This window comes from Rhizopus delemar, genomic scaffold (assembly GCF_000149305.1).
Source record: "Rhizopus delemar RA 99-880 supercont3.6 genomic scaffold, whole genome shotgun sequence".
In the NCBI taxonomy this organism is placed as follows: Eukaryota; Fungi; Mucoromycota; class Mucoromycetes; order Mucorales; family Rhizopodaceae; genus Rhizopus; species Rhizopus delemar.
In genome coordinates this window covers 362,262-378,525 of record NW_027137832.1, presented here as the reverse complement: position 1 = coordinate 378,525, position 16,264 = coordinate 362,262, and the positions used below count along the sequence as shown (strand labels likewise).

General features: G+C 35.4%; 9 protein-coding genes across 9 annotated transcripts; 6 read left to right on the top strand and 3 right to left on the bottom strand.

Annotated features, from left to right (window-relative positions):
- Nucleotides 1–374: 374 nt before the first annotated feature.
- On the top strand, nucleotides 375–1,241 carry RO3G_08119 (uncharacterized protein; the record flags this gene model as incomplete). Its single annotated transcript, XM_067662709.1, has 2 exons — nucleotides 375–537; nucleotides 1,048–1,241. The coding sequence occupies 2 exons, from the start codon at nucleotides 375–377 to the stop codon at nucleotides 1,239–1,241; spliced, it is 357 nt and encodes a 118-aa protein (XP_067518810.1).
- Nucleotides 1,242–2,544: 1,303 nt separating this feature from the next.
- On the bottom strand, nucleotides 2,545–2,709 carry RO3G_08118 (uncharacterized protein; the record flags this gene model as incomplete). The annotated part of the gene is made up of 1 exon (XM_067662708.1): nucleotides 2,545–2,709. The coding sequence occupies one exon, from the start codon at nucleotides 2,707–2,709 to the stop codon at nucleotides 2,545–2,547; it is 165 nt and encodes a 54-aa protein (XP_067518809.1).
- Nucleotides 2,710–3,964: 1,255 nt separating this feature from the next.
- On the bottom strand, nucleotides 3,965–4,398 carry RO3G_08117 (mitochondrial 37S ribosomal protein uS12m; the record flags this gene model as incomplete). Its single annotated transcript, XM_067662707.1, has 2 exons — nucleotides 3,965–3,990; nucleotides 4,044–4,398. 2 exons carry the CDS (start codon nucleotides 4,396–4,398, stop codon nucleotides 3,965–3,967), a joined length of 381 nt encoding a protein of 126 aa, XP_067518808.1.
- Nucleotides 4,399–8,394: 3,996 nt separating this feature from the next.
- Nucleotides 8,395–8,737, top strand: RO3G_08116 (uncharacterized protein; the record flags this gene model as incomplete). The annotated part of the gene is made up of 2 exons (XM_067662706.1): nucleotides 8,395–8,423; nucleotides 8,548–8,737. The coding sequence occupies 2 exons, from the start codon at nucleotides 8,395–8,397 to the stop codon at nucleotides 8,735–8,737; spliced, it is 219 nt and encodes a 72-aa protein (XP_067518807.1).
- A 683-nt stretch (nucleotides 8,738–9,420) lies between these two features.
- Nucleotides 9,421–10,170, top strand: RO3G_08115 (uncharacterized protein; the record flags this gene model as incomplete). The annotated part of the gene is made up of 2 exons (XM_067662705.1): nucleotides 9,421–9,603; nucleotides 9,631–10,170. The coding sequence occupies 2 exons, from the start codon at nucleotides 9,421–9,423 to the stop codon at nucleotides 10,168–10,170; spliced, it is 723 nt and encodes a 240-aa protein (XP_067518806.1).
- A 1,770-nt stretch (nucleotides 10,171–11,940) lies between these two features.
- Nucleotides 11,941–12,321, bottom strand: RO3G_08114 (uncharacterized protein; the record flags this gene model as incomplete). Its single annotated transcript, XM_067662704.1, has 1 exon — nucleotides 11,941–12,321. The coding sequence occupies one exon, from the start codon at nucleotides 12,319–12,321 to the stop codon at nucleotides 11,941–11,943; it is 381 nt and encodes a 126-aa protein (XP_067518805.1).
- An 814-nt stretch (nucleotides 12,322–13,135) lies between these two features.
- Nucleotides 13,136–13,546, top strand: RO3G_08113 (uncharacterized protein; the record flags this gene model as incomplete). The annotated part of the gene is made up of 1 exon (XM_067662703.1): nucleotides 13,136–13,546. The coding sequence occupies one exon, from the start codon at nucleotides 13,136–13,138 to the stop codon at nucleotides 13,544–13,546; it is 411 nt and encodes a 136-aa protein (XP_067518804.1).
- Nucleotides 13,547–13,996: 450 nt separating this feature from the next.
- On the top strand, nucleotides 13,997–14,467 carry RO3G_08112 (uncharacterized protein; the record flags this gene model as incomplete). The annotated part of the gene is made up of 1 exon (XM_067662702.1): nucleotides 13,997–14,467. One exon carries the CDS (start codon nucleotides 13,997–13,999, stop codon nucleotides 14,465–14,467), a length of 471 nt encoding a protein of 156 aa, XP_067518803.1.
- A 457-nt stretch (nucleotides 14,468–14,924) lies between these two features.
- Nucleotides 14,925–16,044, top strand: RO3G_08111 (uncharacterized protein; the record flags this gene model as incomplete). The annotated part of the gene is made up of 2 exons (XM_067662701.1): nucleotides 14,925–15,735; nucleotides 15,911–16,044. 2 exons carry the CDS (start codon nucleotides 14,925–14,927, stop codon nucleotides 16,042–16,044), a joined length of 945 nt encoding a protein of 314 aa, XP_067518802.1.
- Nucleotides 16,045–16,264: the final 220 nt, after the last annotated feature.

The following is a 16,264-nucleotide window of genomic DNA, read 5'->3' as shown; positions in this document are numbered from 1 at the left end:
AACTTACTGAATATCTTCGTTCAAACGAACTTCTTAACAGAAAAAACTACATTTCAATCACGGCTAGACGAAAAGAACGTGTGCCTTGAAATGAACTGCTTTTTTATTGAAGAAGATGCTTTCAGCCTTCATGTTAGCCACAAGACTCTGGTCAAACCTACGAAAGCTAAGGTTTTGAAAAGAAAAAAAGAAGAAAAAAAGGAATGACGAACACTTTCTCTCTTTACGCAGTAACGCAGAATAAAAAGATATTGATCAATAAAAAATTTCTTTTTGAATAGCTTTATTTTACCTGGAATTACTTTTGGAAAGTATTGGCTATGTGAAGAAAGTTATGGATACTATCATGAACTGACTCAAGCAATAATAAGAACATGTATGTTACATCTGTTTTTCAATTTAAGGCCACCTCTGCGTATGGCTGTACCATGTATATGCAATCAAGACTCTGTGTTATGAATGCTTTTCCATCGCTAAATACTTCCATCGGTCCATACTGTTTGATCAAAAACCTTCATAGATATAGGTTTTCAAAGAGTAAACTTATGTTTTTTTTTCTTTCAAAGTGCGTTTTTATTTAAATCGTTATTCGACTTCATCCTGACTTATTAATCTAGATTAAATTTGCAATAGTTGTTATACAAGAAAGCTCGAAAGAAAAAGAATAGAGCATGAAGAAAAGCGGGCCAATAATGTCCTGGACTGTAAATCATGCGGAACATTTTGACAACGAGATGTTAATGTGACCAAGGATATGTTTGATATTGCGAATTTTGTTTTCAAAAACGAAGGGTGTCCAGAAGCTTTACAAGAAAAATGACTGTAGAGGAAACAGTTTCTCTTTCAAAGATTTAGGTATCTACATTATAATGGTAAGTTCATAACAAAATGATTCATAATTTCATAGGAAGCACTAATTTATTATATTTATCATTTAACTTGTCAAAATTTTCCAATTATTATCATCAAACTATCTCAATTTTCTATTCCTCTTTTCTTGATTATTTTTATATTTTTTTCAAATACCTGGAAAACGCAGTATACTAGGCTTCCTATGTCCTTCTCTGAACGCAACCGATGTTTCCATTGGAGACCTGCTTAGCTGCCTTGCGTCCAACCAAAGCCTTGCCTCAAGCATCCTGATCGCTCTCTTTTTAAGAAACATGACACTCAATGTCTGGATATGCATTGAAGGTTACAAATGCCGACTACTATTGAATATCCCTTGTCTTTCCTCTTGAACTTGTTACCCACTCGCGAACCACGCTCCTGTCGATCTGTTTCCTCTTAGGTTCTCCTCTGGCCCACCTATGTGTGATTCTTTTTTAGCTCGACCACCTTCATCATTAAAATCTGCCTCTTCCATTTCCACTCACTCCCGGAAAGGAACTCTTGGATTGGCTGTCACAGAACTGACATTGGTGTCTATGACATGCCTTTCCCTTCTTACTCATTTAACTTCATTTTATTTTTCACCCTTGACCCCATTTGGACGATTAAGTTGTATTAAAGATACCCCGCACTCACTTAAGTCTTTTAATATAAATAAAAAAAAACGTAATCGTATGCTGGACTTTTAATAATCAGCAGGAGAATGCTCAAAATCCTCGTCTTCAAAAAAATTTTGGAGTTAGTTCCAGATCCTCGATCAAAGCAATACTGCATCTCACAAAACTTTTGTCGATGCAAAAATATATACACATTTTACAAGATCAAGTTCTGCTTCGGTCAGCCATACTGCTTGAGGATATCTTGCTTGTCAAGCTCCTTTTCTACCTACAAACAGCACGAAATAAGTCCCAATGGTGTACGGTTGCTAAAGTCTCGCATTGATCACAGTGTATTCCTCAACTTGACATATTAACTACAAACAAAATCAAAATAGCTTACTAACTTTTCTTCGAGACTACCTCTTAAAACGATTCAACGGCCAGTCTGCCAAGATTCTATCTCGATGCCGCTCTGGAATTGGTACTGACCCTATCCTTTGGCTTTCTATGACTCGACTGGAACGATATCGATGTTTACGCTGGAGACCAGGCTGGTTACCTGTTGGAAGCCAAAGCCGTACCCTTATCATCCAAGTCATTTTTTCACAAAACAGCACATCATCTGTTGCTTTCACATGTATCACTGACTACAAATGCCTCTCTCAGTCCTTGATCCTCCATCTTTCCTGCTGAATCAATTGCCTAAGAAACCTCTTCTATCTCCTAGAAAGCTGCCGCTTGAGAGTTCGATGACCCGCTATTTGCATATTACTACATGATCTTAATTATTTGACCCATGAAGAAAACCCAACTATCTCTCTAGAACCTGGTATTAAACCCTTAAAGTGGTTATCCAAAATTAGTTTCAAGCACTTCAAATGTTGTCCATTACTTCTTTCCTCCTACATTTTTACCTTTACTCAAAAGGTTTTTAGCTTCCTTTTCACTTTATTAATCCGGCGCGGGTAATTCAATGTATTTTAGACACTACGTGCCTCTTTCGCCCTTTTTAATTTTTATAAATAAAATTTGTCTAACAAGTATACTGGACAGTTCATGAAAGTTGACATTTTTTTACTCGACTGGTAAATAATTTATCACCAATTGTCGATGATCTATCAAGAACATAGTTACCATATTCGGTGGCGACTTGGTTGGTTTTTAGGTGGTAGTTTCGACCATTCTCAAGACCCTTCTCATATGTGCTTCCCAAAAACATGTTATTTATTGTCAAACTTTGCAGCAGGACCTCAGATGCAGATATATTTCAGCGAAACTTTCTCTTCCATTTCAAAAGTTTATGTACTAATCTTCTTATATTTTTAGGCCTACTCTCTTTTACTCTTACTAGAGGCTACCAGTTTATACTCTTTTTCTTGAAACAGACTAATTGTTTAGTCATAATGTTATACCTGTTATATTTCCTCCAGGGTGTTGCTTCATATTTCAGCTTAATAGTTTCTATCGACTTTTGCTTATGGTCGTTTATTATCTCATATTCTCGCAATATCATTTTTTTCCCATGATTCCAACTAGTTTTTCCTTGCCTATTCTTTTGTTGACTGAATCCATCAAGGCTCTCAAAGGCCATTTTTAAACAGAAAGATTTGGTTTATTAAGATAAATAGCATAATCCTTTTATGAGTTGGGAGATAGTTCTTTAATTGTCCTATAGCCCGATGATTTTTTTTCTTTTTGTTTATTACAAGACAATAACAATGCCAACAAAAATAGTATAACTGCTATTCGACTCATTTTTCTTTCCTTGTGGCATCTTAAAACACTGCAAAATAAATGGAATATGATGGCATTGAGAGTCGCTTTGAAATTAATCTCTGGCTCGGTACAACCTGCTCTTCATTTAAATTATAGTCGGATCGATTTAAAGAATTTGGATGCAAGATTATTGTAAAAAATATCTTTTAGATACAAATGATAATATATTAATCGAAATAACGAATAGATCAATATTACTTGAAAGACACAGAGACCAATATTATAAAAAATTAACACAATCAATGAACAGTTCAAGCGCATTTTTCTTTATATAGACATGCAAGAAAAACTGATAAAAACTGTCTTTAAGATCTCCAAAAGTAATAAGAAAATCAAGGATGAAATTGAGCTCAACAACCTGATCTCTTTGTTAAACCTTCGAGACCTGTAGTATATATAGTAAAGAAATAGGATAAAACTAAGATGAAAAGTAATTCTCTTTCAATATAAGCAGCATACTAGAAGTCTTCGGCTGGATGTTATGACTGCAATAACTGTGATAAATCCCTCTTTTTTAACAAGACTTGCTTTTTAACAATATGTGCTGTGATTGTTATACTGATTGCTCTATTATTTCTTTTGTTATCTGCATTCGTTTGTATATATACATATTTCTCCCTTTTGTTTTGATGTATGAGTGTATATATAAACATTTCCTTTATTGATTGAGTCTAGAATAATAGCACATATTTATATCATTAATTACTCTTGCTTGGCTTTTTAGCTAAATTATAATTTTAGTTTCACTGCAAACTACGCATTATATTCATAACTTACTTCCGTATTTGGATCTACTGGTTGTTCTTGTAGCTACACCTTGAAGATCCAGAGCTCCACGAACAAGGTGATAACGAACACCAGGAAGATCAGGAACACGACCACCACGAACCAGGACGACAGAGTGCTCTTGCAAGTTATGTCCTTCACCAGGAATATAGGCAGCTACTACTTTACCGTTCGTCAGCTTGACACGAGCTACTTTACGTTGAGCTGAATTGGGCTTTTTAGGTTTGGTTGTATAGACTTTGTTACAGACACCTTTACGTTGATAGCAACCTTCCAGTGCAGGTGTTTTACTCATCTTGGGCTTTGATTTACGACATTTGCGAATAACTTGATTGAGAGTGGCCATGTTTGCACTTTGTTGTGTGTTAAAAGAAACTGGCTTTAACTGACTCAAAATACCCTTATTAGCTGTGTTGATTGTGGGTGTTGTCAATAAAGGTTTCCAAACATTGGTGACTGGTCTCAAAAGGGATCGGAATGCCTGCATTATTGATTACTATGTGAAAGAAAAAACAAAATAAAATAAACACAAATCCTCCCCCCCTGGTTAATGATAAGCCACGCTGACATTATTATTTTCAATAACCGCTACTTCAGCACTTCAACATTCAAAACTCTGCTAATCAAAAATTAATTCTACTCCTTTGCATTCAGTTTTCCGATTTCGTTAATCATTATTCATTAAACATCTTAAGCTCTCAGCATTTTGCCACTTGTACACTACGTGAAGTCAATGGACGCCGCATTTCCTCATTTTCAGAGAGAAACCCGCACATTTCACCTTTGTATAGTATATTTTAATCTTTTGAATATAATAAAGTGTAGTTACTTACATAAATACATATTAATTGTATTAATATCTGTATAATAGGCCATTGAGGCTTGTAAATAATTGAAATAAGACTTAGCTTAACGAAATAATAACTCTTGGTTTGCATTGTTTACATACTTGAACCAATTGTCTTCTACAAATCCCTTTTCATATTTCTTCAATGAAATGAAATAATAATAGCCCTCCCTTTTTTATGTCGCTTGTATACAGCGAAGACTTTATAGCCTATTATATAGGTGCCAATATAATCAACATATATATATTTATAATAACTACAATACACGAATATTTTTGCATGATGTTTGATATTAGTTTGAAGTCTCAGTAACATCGGAAGTTGATGAGCTATCTAAACAGCTTGTAAATCAGACATAAATAATATGGAGTACTTTCTTGATAATTGTTTTAGTAACCCATGCAACAGATGAAGCTAGTAAAAACGTCGATGCAAACTGAGAAATGTTAGATTTGATAACTTAGTATGAGAAAAACGAGTCATATAAGCTAAAGGTCGATTAGCTCTGAAAAGTTTCAAGTGTAGTCCAGAATTGATAATCCGATAAATTTAATGTCTTTTATAAAAAAAAAATTTAATGTCTTTAGAGTCGCTATTTATTTCAAATAGATGACTTGACATGTCTTCAAGATATCTCAGGGAAGCTCTACATAAATTTAAACTTTATAATTCATTTTTGCGAAAAACTTTAATAACAGCATACTGCAAAAGAACATGTATATTATAAAGAATTTTTTTTTTACCAAAGACTGTTTTGTTCAAATAATTTACAACTTTAAGCTTTGACTATAATAATTTTACCAACTTTATTTTAAAAAACATTTTACTATGAATATTATAACTGAAATCAAAATCATTGAATATCTTACCAAAACTATGTTGGTAGATTATATGATTAATGAAAATAAATGTATAATCCAACAAATGAGATTATATAAAATATTAAAATGAATGAAAAAGAAAGAAGATTCAAAAGTGAAGTAAACTGACATGATTTATAATGTTACAGTTTACTGAGTTAAGAATTATAGTGTCATTTATTTTGAATAGCTGCATTGAAGTGTTTTAAGTATTTAAAATATGAAAAAGAAGGATTAACGAGACCGAACAATAGTTCTAAAGTCGAATACTTTTATTAAAGAAAGATTCCAAGGCTATTTATATTAGTTTGAGCAAGACCTGAGATTAGATGACAAAGGATAGTTACGACCGATATGATTTGACATGTATAAGAAAAATTTTATAAACTGATGTAAATAATCAACTGTTGAGATGAAAGTGAAACTTGGCTGTTCAGGGCAGTTGGTAATTATCAGGATCTATTCTTATTCAAACTCATTTGTAAAGATTTAGCTTAGAATGATAAGACTGTTATCTTATTGACATGTCAAAACATGACATTGCCCCCTTCCAGGTTGTAATTATCTTTTCTGGAATTAATGTGGCAAGTAAAAAGATGTTTGTTTAACTGAATGTCAAAATGAGGTTTGAGATGTCAAGATGAGCTCTATTTGTTGTAGGAAATAGGTGCTTGGTAGGGTGAAGTCATATAACGTATAGTGGCTCTTTATATAAACATATAAAGTATAGTGTTCAAGAATGGAACAAAGCATTTAGGCGATAATAAACCCTAAACAGGAATTTATTGCTAAAGTGATGTTTGTCTGTTGTCGCTGTTGTATAATGGTTTAATAAGTAAAAAAAAAAAGGTAAAAACAAAGATCAAGAAACAGTTTGTGTACTTTTTGAGACTGATCTTTATTTCAGTTTAAGTTAAAGTAAAAATTATTCTAATTGAAGACAGGTATTTATATCTTATTGAGTGAGTGGCTTGATATCTTCTATTGTTATCGTTCTTCTAATCTTCAGGTACTTTAGCAAGTGTTATCTCTAATTATGATTATGAAAGCTTTTCATTTGTTCTTTTGTATGTCTGTCATAGATTATCTTTTATTCTGGGAATTCCTCACTGATTTGAATAACGTTATTTTACGCGTTATTTCAATTATGTGAAAGATTAGCAATATTCCTGACATTGGATTGGATTTGGTTATTTTAGTTGATACTTCTTCCTATCAAAGAACTCTCATGAATACAATACATATTCTAAAAGAACATGTTTAATTGGAATTGATTGTATGATCTTATTTAAATAAACTTATATTTTATTTTATTTTAATTATGATCTTGTATTAAGACTTATATTTATTAATGTCAACTACAATCAGTTACTGTTCTACAACAGTCGCGAAATTGCCTCGTTCATTAAATCTGCCGTTTAATTATTTTACACTGATTGGATTGAGTAAGTCCTTCATACTCTCTCTCTCTTCTTACTAGAAGCTTCCTGCTCTCCGAAGAGAAGAAGTTTCTCGAAATATTTAGACATCATATATATATAGTTGTTTTATTCGATTCAATAAAGATTAGCTTTTTGCAACCTAAACTTCTATCCCGTTCAATTCTTACTCGAGAGTGTTCTTTCAGCCAATCACAGGCAACTAGATCAACTGACGTAAGACTCTTATTTTACTGTAAACGTGACTGCGTACATGTGACGTTTGCGGGGATAATAAAGATGACTTAAAAAGAGAACAGATTAAGAGTATACTGTAACTAGCCGACCTGCTCGCTACGCTCACTTAACGGCCGCCATCGCCTCACGGCTCGGACCCTGGCTCCCCCCCACTACCCACACGCCCACACCATTTAATTGAGCGTTAATAAAATGCAATGTTATTGATAATAATAATAATATTGTTTATAAGGCAACATGTGTGTTTTAACAGTAATAATAAAGCTATATATAGTGATCAGATGTAAATTGATTGGGATTATCGTTGTGATATTAGCTATTGTATCCACACAACTAATAAAGTGAACATTCATGGATAAACTTGGATACTACAGAATTATAGTCTAACCAGATCTCTATTAATAAACATGAGAATTCTGCAATAGCCAATCTTGCCCTGTTGTCCTACCAGCGTTCTAAAAGACTATATCGGAACCTGATTACAACAACGGCAGTTCAATCCTATTCTATAATTATCGTTAGATCAATAGTTTAATTACTTCATTGTCCCTTGATTCGTCAAGTAGACAGCGGCTATTGATTATCCACTGTCCTTCCTTATATTCCATATCATTCTTTTAACCGATCAATTGAAATAGCGGTAAAGACCCAGACATTCAAAAAGTATAAATACCCTCAATATTTTTTATTAATAAAGTCATATATAATCTTTAGTTTCACAACTATTGTCTTTTTAGTTTTTGTGTCATAATTCTTATTTGGCAAAACATTAGCGAAGTAAAATTTCAGGATAAACAATGTTTTCAGTCTTAGTTGAATTGACGCCTTTTTTTTTATCAAGCAATATAGAAAGTCCAGATACAGATATTACTCTTGATAAGGCGACATATACAGTAGGTCACAAAACTGCTGCAAGAAATCCATTTTTCTTGGTTTTTGTAGCGCACATCCTGTTACAATGGCACAAACTGCCTCTGTTCCCACATAGTAAATCTTCTACATGTCTTGAAAAATCCGAAAGAGTTTATGCCCTATTGGATAAGTATTGAAGGAAGTATGAGGCGCGCAATTTGAAAATTTGAACGGAATGAACTTATTTATTAATATTTAGTTGGTCCTACTTTTCTATTAATAATCTCTTGAGTTCTTTCCGGAATGTTATCTACATGTCCTTGGCAAAGATCTTTATGGAAGTCATTTCATATTTCATCAACTCGTTCCCAAAACACATCCATGTTCTTTGCTCTATATTCGTAATAGTTGAATTTCAACTTCAATTGATGTCCTACGTGCTCGATTGAATTTAAGTCGGGGATCTAAGCTGGCCAATAGTTAACATACAGTGGCCGTCAAAACTGGTCGCATGTTTTCATATTTTGCCTATACGCACTATCTTCTTCTTCATTTCTTAGTCTATAGCAATGAAATATACTTCATTCGAAAGAGCAAACTCTGGACAATTATATGGTAGCACAGATATCACAGTAGAGCCAATATACTGGTAGTAATTGGCACTTAAAGTCCGACAGTACATGCGACCAGTTTTGACGGCGTTTATAATTAACATAATATAGTGACAAAAATGTGGCTTAATAATAATATTTTTATATTTTTTTTCTCTCTTTCTTCTTTCATCGTAATATCATTTACATGTAAGTGTTTTTTTGTTAAATTGCAGCATGCCATTAAGACATTATACCATTGCAGATCCGACATGCGTGCAATTTCAAATGACAAAGCAAACAACATCTACTCATTGCTGAGATCCAAGAAGTCAAACAGCAAAATAGCAAAACAAGTTGGTGTTAGTCGTACCACTGTTCAGAAGTACCGCTCATCTCTTAAGATGAGTGGAAATGTTGATGAAGGTGGTCGCCCATCTCTAATTAGCCAACGCATGGTGAACTACATCCGGAGATTAGTCACCTTAGGAAGAAAAAATAATGCTGTAAAGATCCAGAAAGCTCTAAAAGAATAATTTGGAATGTCTGTAAATGACAGTACCGTACGCCGCGTTCTTAAAAAAGCTGGCTTTATAGCGTTTGTCAAGCCTCAAAAACCTTTGCTACGCGGCCAAAACATCGTGAAACGCCTTCAGTGGGCCAAATCGCACCAACATTGGACTGTGGATGACTGGAAACGGGTCATATTCTCTGATGAGACTAAAGTAAATCGTTTTGCATCCGACATAAAGGCTTATGCATGGAAACTACCCCATGAGGAATTGAACTCGCGACATGTACAGCAAACCGTCAAGCATGGAGGCGGCAACATCATGGTCTGGAGCTGCATTACATGGGAAGGTGTTGGATGGATAGTTGATGTAGGTCATCGTATGAATAGCGAAGGCTATCTTGAGGTCCTAAAAGACGACTTACTCAAGACAATGAAAAGCTATGGCTTGGATTCTTCCAAAATGGTGTTTCAGCAGGACAATGATCCGAAGCATACGTCGAAGGTAGTGAAAGAATGGATTAGCCAGCAGCCACTCGAAGCATTGGAATGGCCTCCTCAATCACCGGACCTAAGTCCCATAGAGCATATGTGGGCTCATTTAAAGAGAGAGCTATTTCATAGCTATGAGGCACCACCAAGTAGTATGCATGAGCTATGGGAGCGTATAGGTCAGACCTGGTATGCCATTTCCAAAGAAGAATGCCAAAAATACATCGAAAGTATGCCGAAAAGGTGTGTTGCAGTTATTAAAGCAAAAGATCGTTGGACTAAATATTGATTTTTTTAAATAAAGTGTGCAAAAATGTTGACTTATAAATGCCGTCAAAACTGGTCGCATGTACTGTCGGACTTTAAGTGCCAATTACTACCAGTATATTGGCTCTACTGTGATATCTGTGCTACCATATAATTGTCCAGAGTTTGCTCTTTCGAATGAAGTATATTTCATTGCTATAGACTAAGAAATGAAGAAGAAGATAGTGCGTATAGGCAAAATATGAAAACATGCGACCAGTTTTGACGGCCACTGTAGCTCTCTTGGTGACTACATAACTAGGCTATTGTGGATTATGCCTTGTGCTTTGTGTTATTATCATGCTAAAACTAAATGTTGGACCAGTCGAAATTGTAGTACTTCATAGTATCACGAAGCGTAGTGTTCAAAATATGCTGGTAAACACCCGAGTACAACTTTCCATCGTGAATTTAGCAAGCATATCCTGGTCCTTCAGAGATTATACAATCCCAGGGCATCATTTTGCTAGCTCCGTGATTGATTGCAAAATCCAGGTCATGATGTTGAAGAAGGTCACTTGGCCGTTTCCAATAGTGATCAGCATCATCAAAGCCCTATACGCTGAGCTTGGTCTCATTAAAGTACACTGTTTGCTGTCAGTCACTCATTGCCTAATCCTGATGCTCCTTTACCCGTTCTAACTGATGCTACGTATGCGTTTTTGTCTGAAATGGCTTCTTTTTTTCTATCAGAAAATGGAACTCCATTGATTTCAGTACGTTAATTTCTGACTGGTATGAGATATCATAGCCAAATCCAACCAGCTCCCGGTACACCTCTTTAGAAGCCTTTAGAACCCATTCCATGACTTTTCTTTTGATTAACCGCTTCGTCACTTTGGAGACTACTGCAGGTCTACCACCTGTGTTTACTGTCCTACTTGAAAACAGCCGTCTAGAGTATCTACTAACAGTTGATTAATGTAATCCAGGCTCCTTGGAAATATCATACATTGATGTGGATGCGGTTAATGCCTGTTTGTGATCGTTTATTTTCTCCTCTGACAGCCGTTTAGGCATGCGATTGACGATAGGTGTTGTGCTCCAAAGATAATCATTGTATAGCAATCAAGCATTATTAACGATTGATAGTGTGAGTATATGGGAATGTAGTTTTATTAATATGTATGTATATCTACCAAAATAGACTGGTGAATGAGGAGCAAGTGCTTATATTAAATTATATAAAGATCTGCATAATAGAATATAACATTTAGCCATCTGCATAAGGCTGTGGGCATTTCGCCATCCGCATAGTACATATATTAATATCTACACTGTGAAAAGTATATAAACTCTGGACATATATTATTAAATAAAATCATATATAATTTTGGGTCCTATTGAAATCTCCATTCTTATTTTTGTGAACAAAACAATAGGGTAAAAAAGAGAAATAATTTAAATAAGGGAATATAAAATTTAAGATAAAGGAATTGTAAGCGCTTTTATATACTGGCATCATTCCAATCATGTCAAGAATGTGAAAAATTATGATAGCAACCGGTTGGGTCGTATTAAAATTCGTCATTTAAAACATATGTGAACAAGTAAAAAATGTCGGATGTTCATAATACTACCTTTAGCGATCTCAAATTCCACCAATAACCATTGCCCATATCCGATAATCGACGAATAAATGCACTTTCTATTGAGGTACAAACAGTCAAGGTTTGAGATAGTTTGGTGCAGTACCCATGGACAACCAGCTGTAAAATCTGAATTTTGCAATTCCTTGCAGCAGTTTTGCGACCTACTGTAGCTGGCCATGAGTAAAAACGGGTAAGCGAAGATCAACTCCAACAATTTTAAGGGATTGCCCTTGTGATTTGTTGATAGTCATTGCAAATGAGGGCCTTACTGGAAATTGCTTTCTAGTCAAAGTGAAAGGATACTCATTTTCAAGAGTAGACAGAGTGAAACGTGGAATTACTTCAACACGGCCATCAACACCTGGTGGTTTCACTTTCAAAAGAAATTCGCCAATACTCAAGACAGTTACTCGTGTGCCATTGCATAAACCTTTTTCTACATTGATATTTCTTAATATCATGACAGGCATTCCAACTTTTAATTCTAAAACAGAAGGAGGCAGTCCATGAGGATTTAAGCTTTGAAGGTATTCAGTAGGCATTTGGCGGTCCTCAGAGCCAGTTGAGTCTTCTTGAGTAACGCGATCAACAGCAAACAATGAAATTTTGTTGCCAGGTAATTGGTCTAAAACATATCTGTTGATCTCATCCACTAAATCATTTTTTGGTGCGATAATAGTCCTTTCATGAAAAATTCAGGATCTAAAGTTTGCTCCATAATTTCTTTTGGATAAATTGAATCGACAAACATGGTAAGAGAGTGATATTGCGCAATATAACGTGGCAAGAATATTTTTCCATTTAGAAGGGAATTATAAGATAAACTACCAATCCATTGTGAAAATGATTGGTCAATAGGGCTACTACCAGATAGGCGCATGTTTTCTGTGAGCTTGAGCTTTTTTAGATTTGGCCAAATTTCTATTGATTTTGCTAATGAAGCTTCGACTATACAGTAGGTGGAAAAATGGTCCGGATGTTTTTATAATATTCACAAATATTACTGTATCTTTACCAAATCTCAATCAAATTAAACGAAACAAACATTATTTTGAAGAGAAAACATGACTTTATTTGTAGTAAAAATTTGATACGTCACACAAAATTTCAAAGAGAGCCACAAGAGATCCAACATTTGAGCAACATCCGGACCATTTTTCAGGGTGCCCCATAGAATTTTAATTTCCCAGATTGTTCAATGCTGCTGACTCAGAAGCCGTCACTTTTGCTTTAGATAATTAATAATACATTACATTCATATTAATAATCAAAAAAAAAAACTATAAATATCTATATTTTTTTGCTGATTTAGCATACTTTCTTCTTCTTTCGTTATTATTGCTGTTTTATATAAACATGGTTCGCTTTTTGCCTTTGTATGTACAAAATAACATCAAGTCCTTACTCAAATCTGGTCATCCTTACTCATCAATCATAGAACGAGTGCTTGGAGTCAAGAAAAGCACCATCAGTGACTATAAGCGAAGATGGTTTCCAAACATGAGGCCCCTTAACTCAGGCCGTAAGTCCGAAATTACAGCTACTACCAAGTCCTACATCAGACGGTCAGTCATAACAGGTAAATTAAAGACCGGGAAGGATGTACAACGATATTTATGTGATATTGGATGCGTAATTGGCTACTCTGCTTGCTTAAAACTTTTAAAATCGATGGGATTCCAGGCCCGTATCAAGAAGCACAAGCCGTTTTTAGAGGCTATTCATATGAAAAAGCGACTTACATGGGCCAATGACCACAAGGATTAGACAAAAGATGATTGGTGTTGTATGGTATTCTCTGACGAGACTAAGATAAACGTTTGGGGATCAGACGGTGTGAAATACAGTGACCCACAAAATTGTCCCAATGTTTCGTGATTCTCTCTTCTAGAGCTTGTAGAACCATAGTTATTAAGCTAATGTACACCTTGTTGTATATCATTCAATAGCCAAAGTCATGTATAAGCAAAAGATGTGACGCAAATTCAGATTAAAACAGCGCCAACGGAGATAGAGGAGCTACAAAACAAGCGGTGCATTGGGACAATTTTGTGGCACTTTTGAAAAAAAACGAAAAGCGATGAAATATCGACCCACAAGTTGTACAGATGTACCAAACTGCTTACAAACGCACATCGTATGACTCTAGGCTGATCTTTACTCATTGCTGAAGTTTTAAACTCCTACTGATTTATTACTCGCCCATTATATCTCAACATGAAACAGGTCTCTCAAGATACAGTTGTTCGAGCAATTTCGTTACTTAAACAAGGTAAGTCGGTTCGGGAAGTGGAAGGTGGTACTGGCCTAAGTAAGAATACTGTTGGGAGTCTCCGAAAAACCCATTGCGTTGGACTTGAAAAGCCAAAAGCTGGTCGGCCCAAGGTGCTATCTGCGGCTGATGAGCGTTACTGTGTGCGCCAAGTGACCAAAAACCGCATGTCTAGCGCAACAAAGGTGGCTAAGGTGCTAGAAAAAGACACCGGAAGAAAAGTAATTGCCGAAACCGTGTGCAGAACCCTTCGCAAGGCCGGTCTTGGTGCGATTGAGAAGCCAGAGAAGCCTTTGCTTAGTGCTAAAAACATCCGTAAGAGACTTTCTTGGTGTATGGCTCACAAGGATTGGACAATAGATGATTGTGTTGTAAACATAGTTATTTTCTATAAGATATCAGTTGTATTAAAATAAATAACGATACACAAAGATTAAACTATGATTGAACAATTCCACACTTTTCCAAATTTAGAACAATAAGATCAGTATTTGTCATCCTAGCGAGTCTAATCAATTGTCAACCCTAAAAGTAATTAGATCAAAGTTAATTGACTGGTTATTATTTCTATTGTTCAACTTCAGATGCATATATTAGAACATCGACAAGCTTTAGCTTAATCATTGGTTCTTCAGCACAACATCGTTACCGAGTCTATATCTTTTATATCTACGCTCACAAAGAATATAAATAGATGCCAACTTTTTATCCATTAAACGGGGCTCTTTTGCAAGATAAAGAAATCTGCAATAAAGAAGGATTTTAATTTTATATTGCTGCTATTGTTTTTTTGTTTAATTTTTTATTTAATCTTACGATTAAAACATTTTTTAAAATTAATCATCCTTCTGATTCCTACCCTGGTAAACTGCTATGGAAAACCCCAAACAAGAAGACAGACCCATGGAGCTTGGTGCTACTGACATGGAGATCGAACAAGTAGATCAAGACCCTTCTCTTACTGAAGATGGCTCTGAAGAAACCCCTATCGAAAATGCAAATCTGCAGGAAATTACGTCTGATCATGATGACATTGATGCTGAAGTTTCAAAACTCATAAGGTATAAAAAGGAAGAATCTGCCCGACTGTACCAAAAGTATATCATGGCTGGTGAAGAAGAAAAGGCAGACCTGGCTTTTAACAAAATGCGCAAATATGGTGCACAGTTGCTTGCTCTCTCTGGGAAATTGGTTCCTACAACATCTACTCCTGTCAAGAAGGAAATTGGTTTGCGGCTGACCCAAAATGATATACCAAAGTTTCAACTCTCCTCTTGGCCCGATGTTCCGTTTCCTGGTGAGAAATGCTATGAATCAGTCGAACACTTCTTGCGGTCCTTCGAAAAGGTCATTTATTCTGCTGCTCTGGACATTCAAGAGGTTTGGCGTCGGTATCTCCCTGTTTCTTTGGCTTTCGACCATGATGATTGGATTGAAAAAGACCTAAAGAGATGTGACACATGGAATACAGCTAGAATTGTATTTACAAACAAATTCTTGACTGACAACGCTAGAACAGATGCTATGCATCGTCTATTTACCATGACAATGAATAAAAATGAATCTGTCTCCTCGTATATGACCCGACTTTTAAGCACTTGTGTTGAGGCTGGGGCAAATAAAAATGATCCAATGGTAGCTGCTAGATTTAAAGCATCATTCTCTGAATCTGTTCTTGAGAAGTGTAAGGCAGCTTTTGTTCTGAAAGAAAATAAGAATATACCATGGACTGTAGAGAGAGCTGCTGAAATAGCAAGAAATTTGCTAGGAGATGACCCGAGAACCTATTCAGGAGCATCCTATGCCAATGTCACCAGTGGTAGCAAAAGAATCCACACAAGTACTAGTCCTTTCGGTAGTCAAAAAAGAAACAAAGGTCATGGTTCGTCTGGTGCTTTCTTTTGTTCAAAACATGGTGGTGCTAATGCAAATCACAATGAAGATGATTGCTTTAGCAAAGCAAACAAGAAAAATGATGCTGCGTCGACCATAAAAAATAAGTATTATGGCAATAAGAATTTTCCTCAAAAAGCAAGCACAAGTAAACCCTGTCGATATTGTGGTAGAAGTTGGTCTCATGGCCACCAATGTCAAGAATACGCAGATTATAAAAGAAAACTTCATGTCGATCCTAGAAACCCAAGAGATTCGGACAAGTCGATTTACGCCATTGTTCGTACTGCAAATGATGAAAATAATAGTGATCATGATAT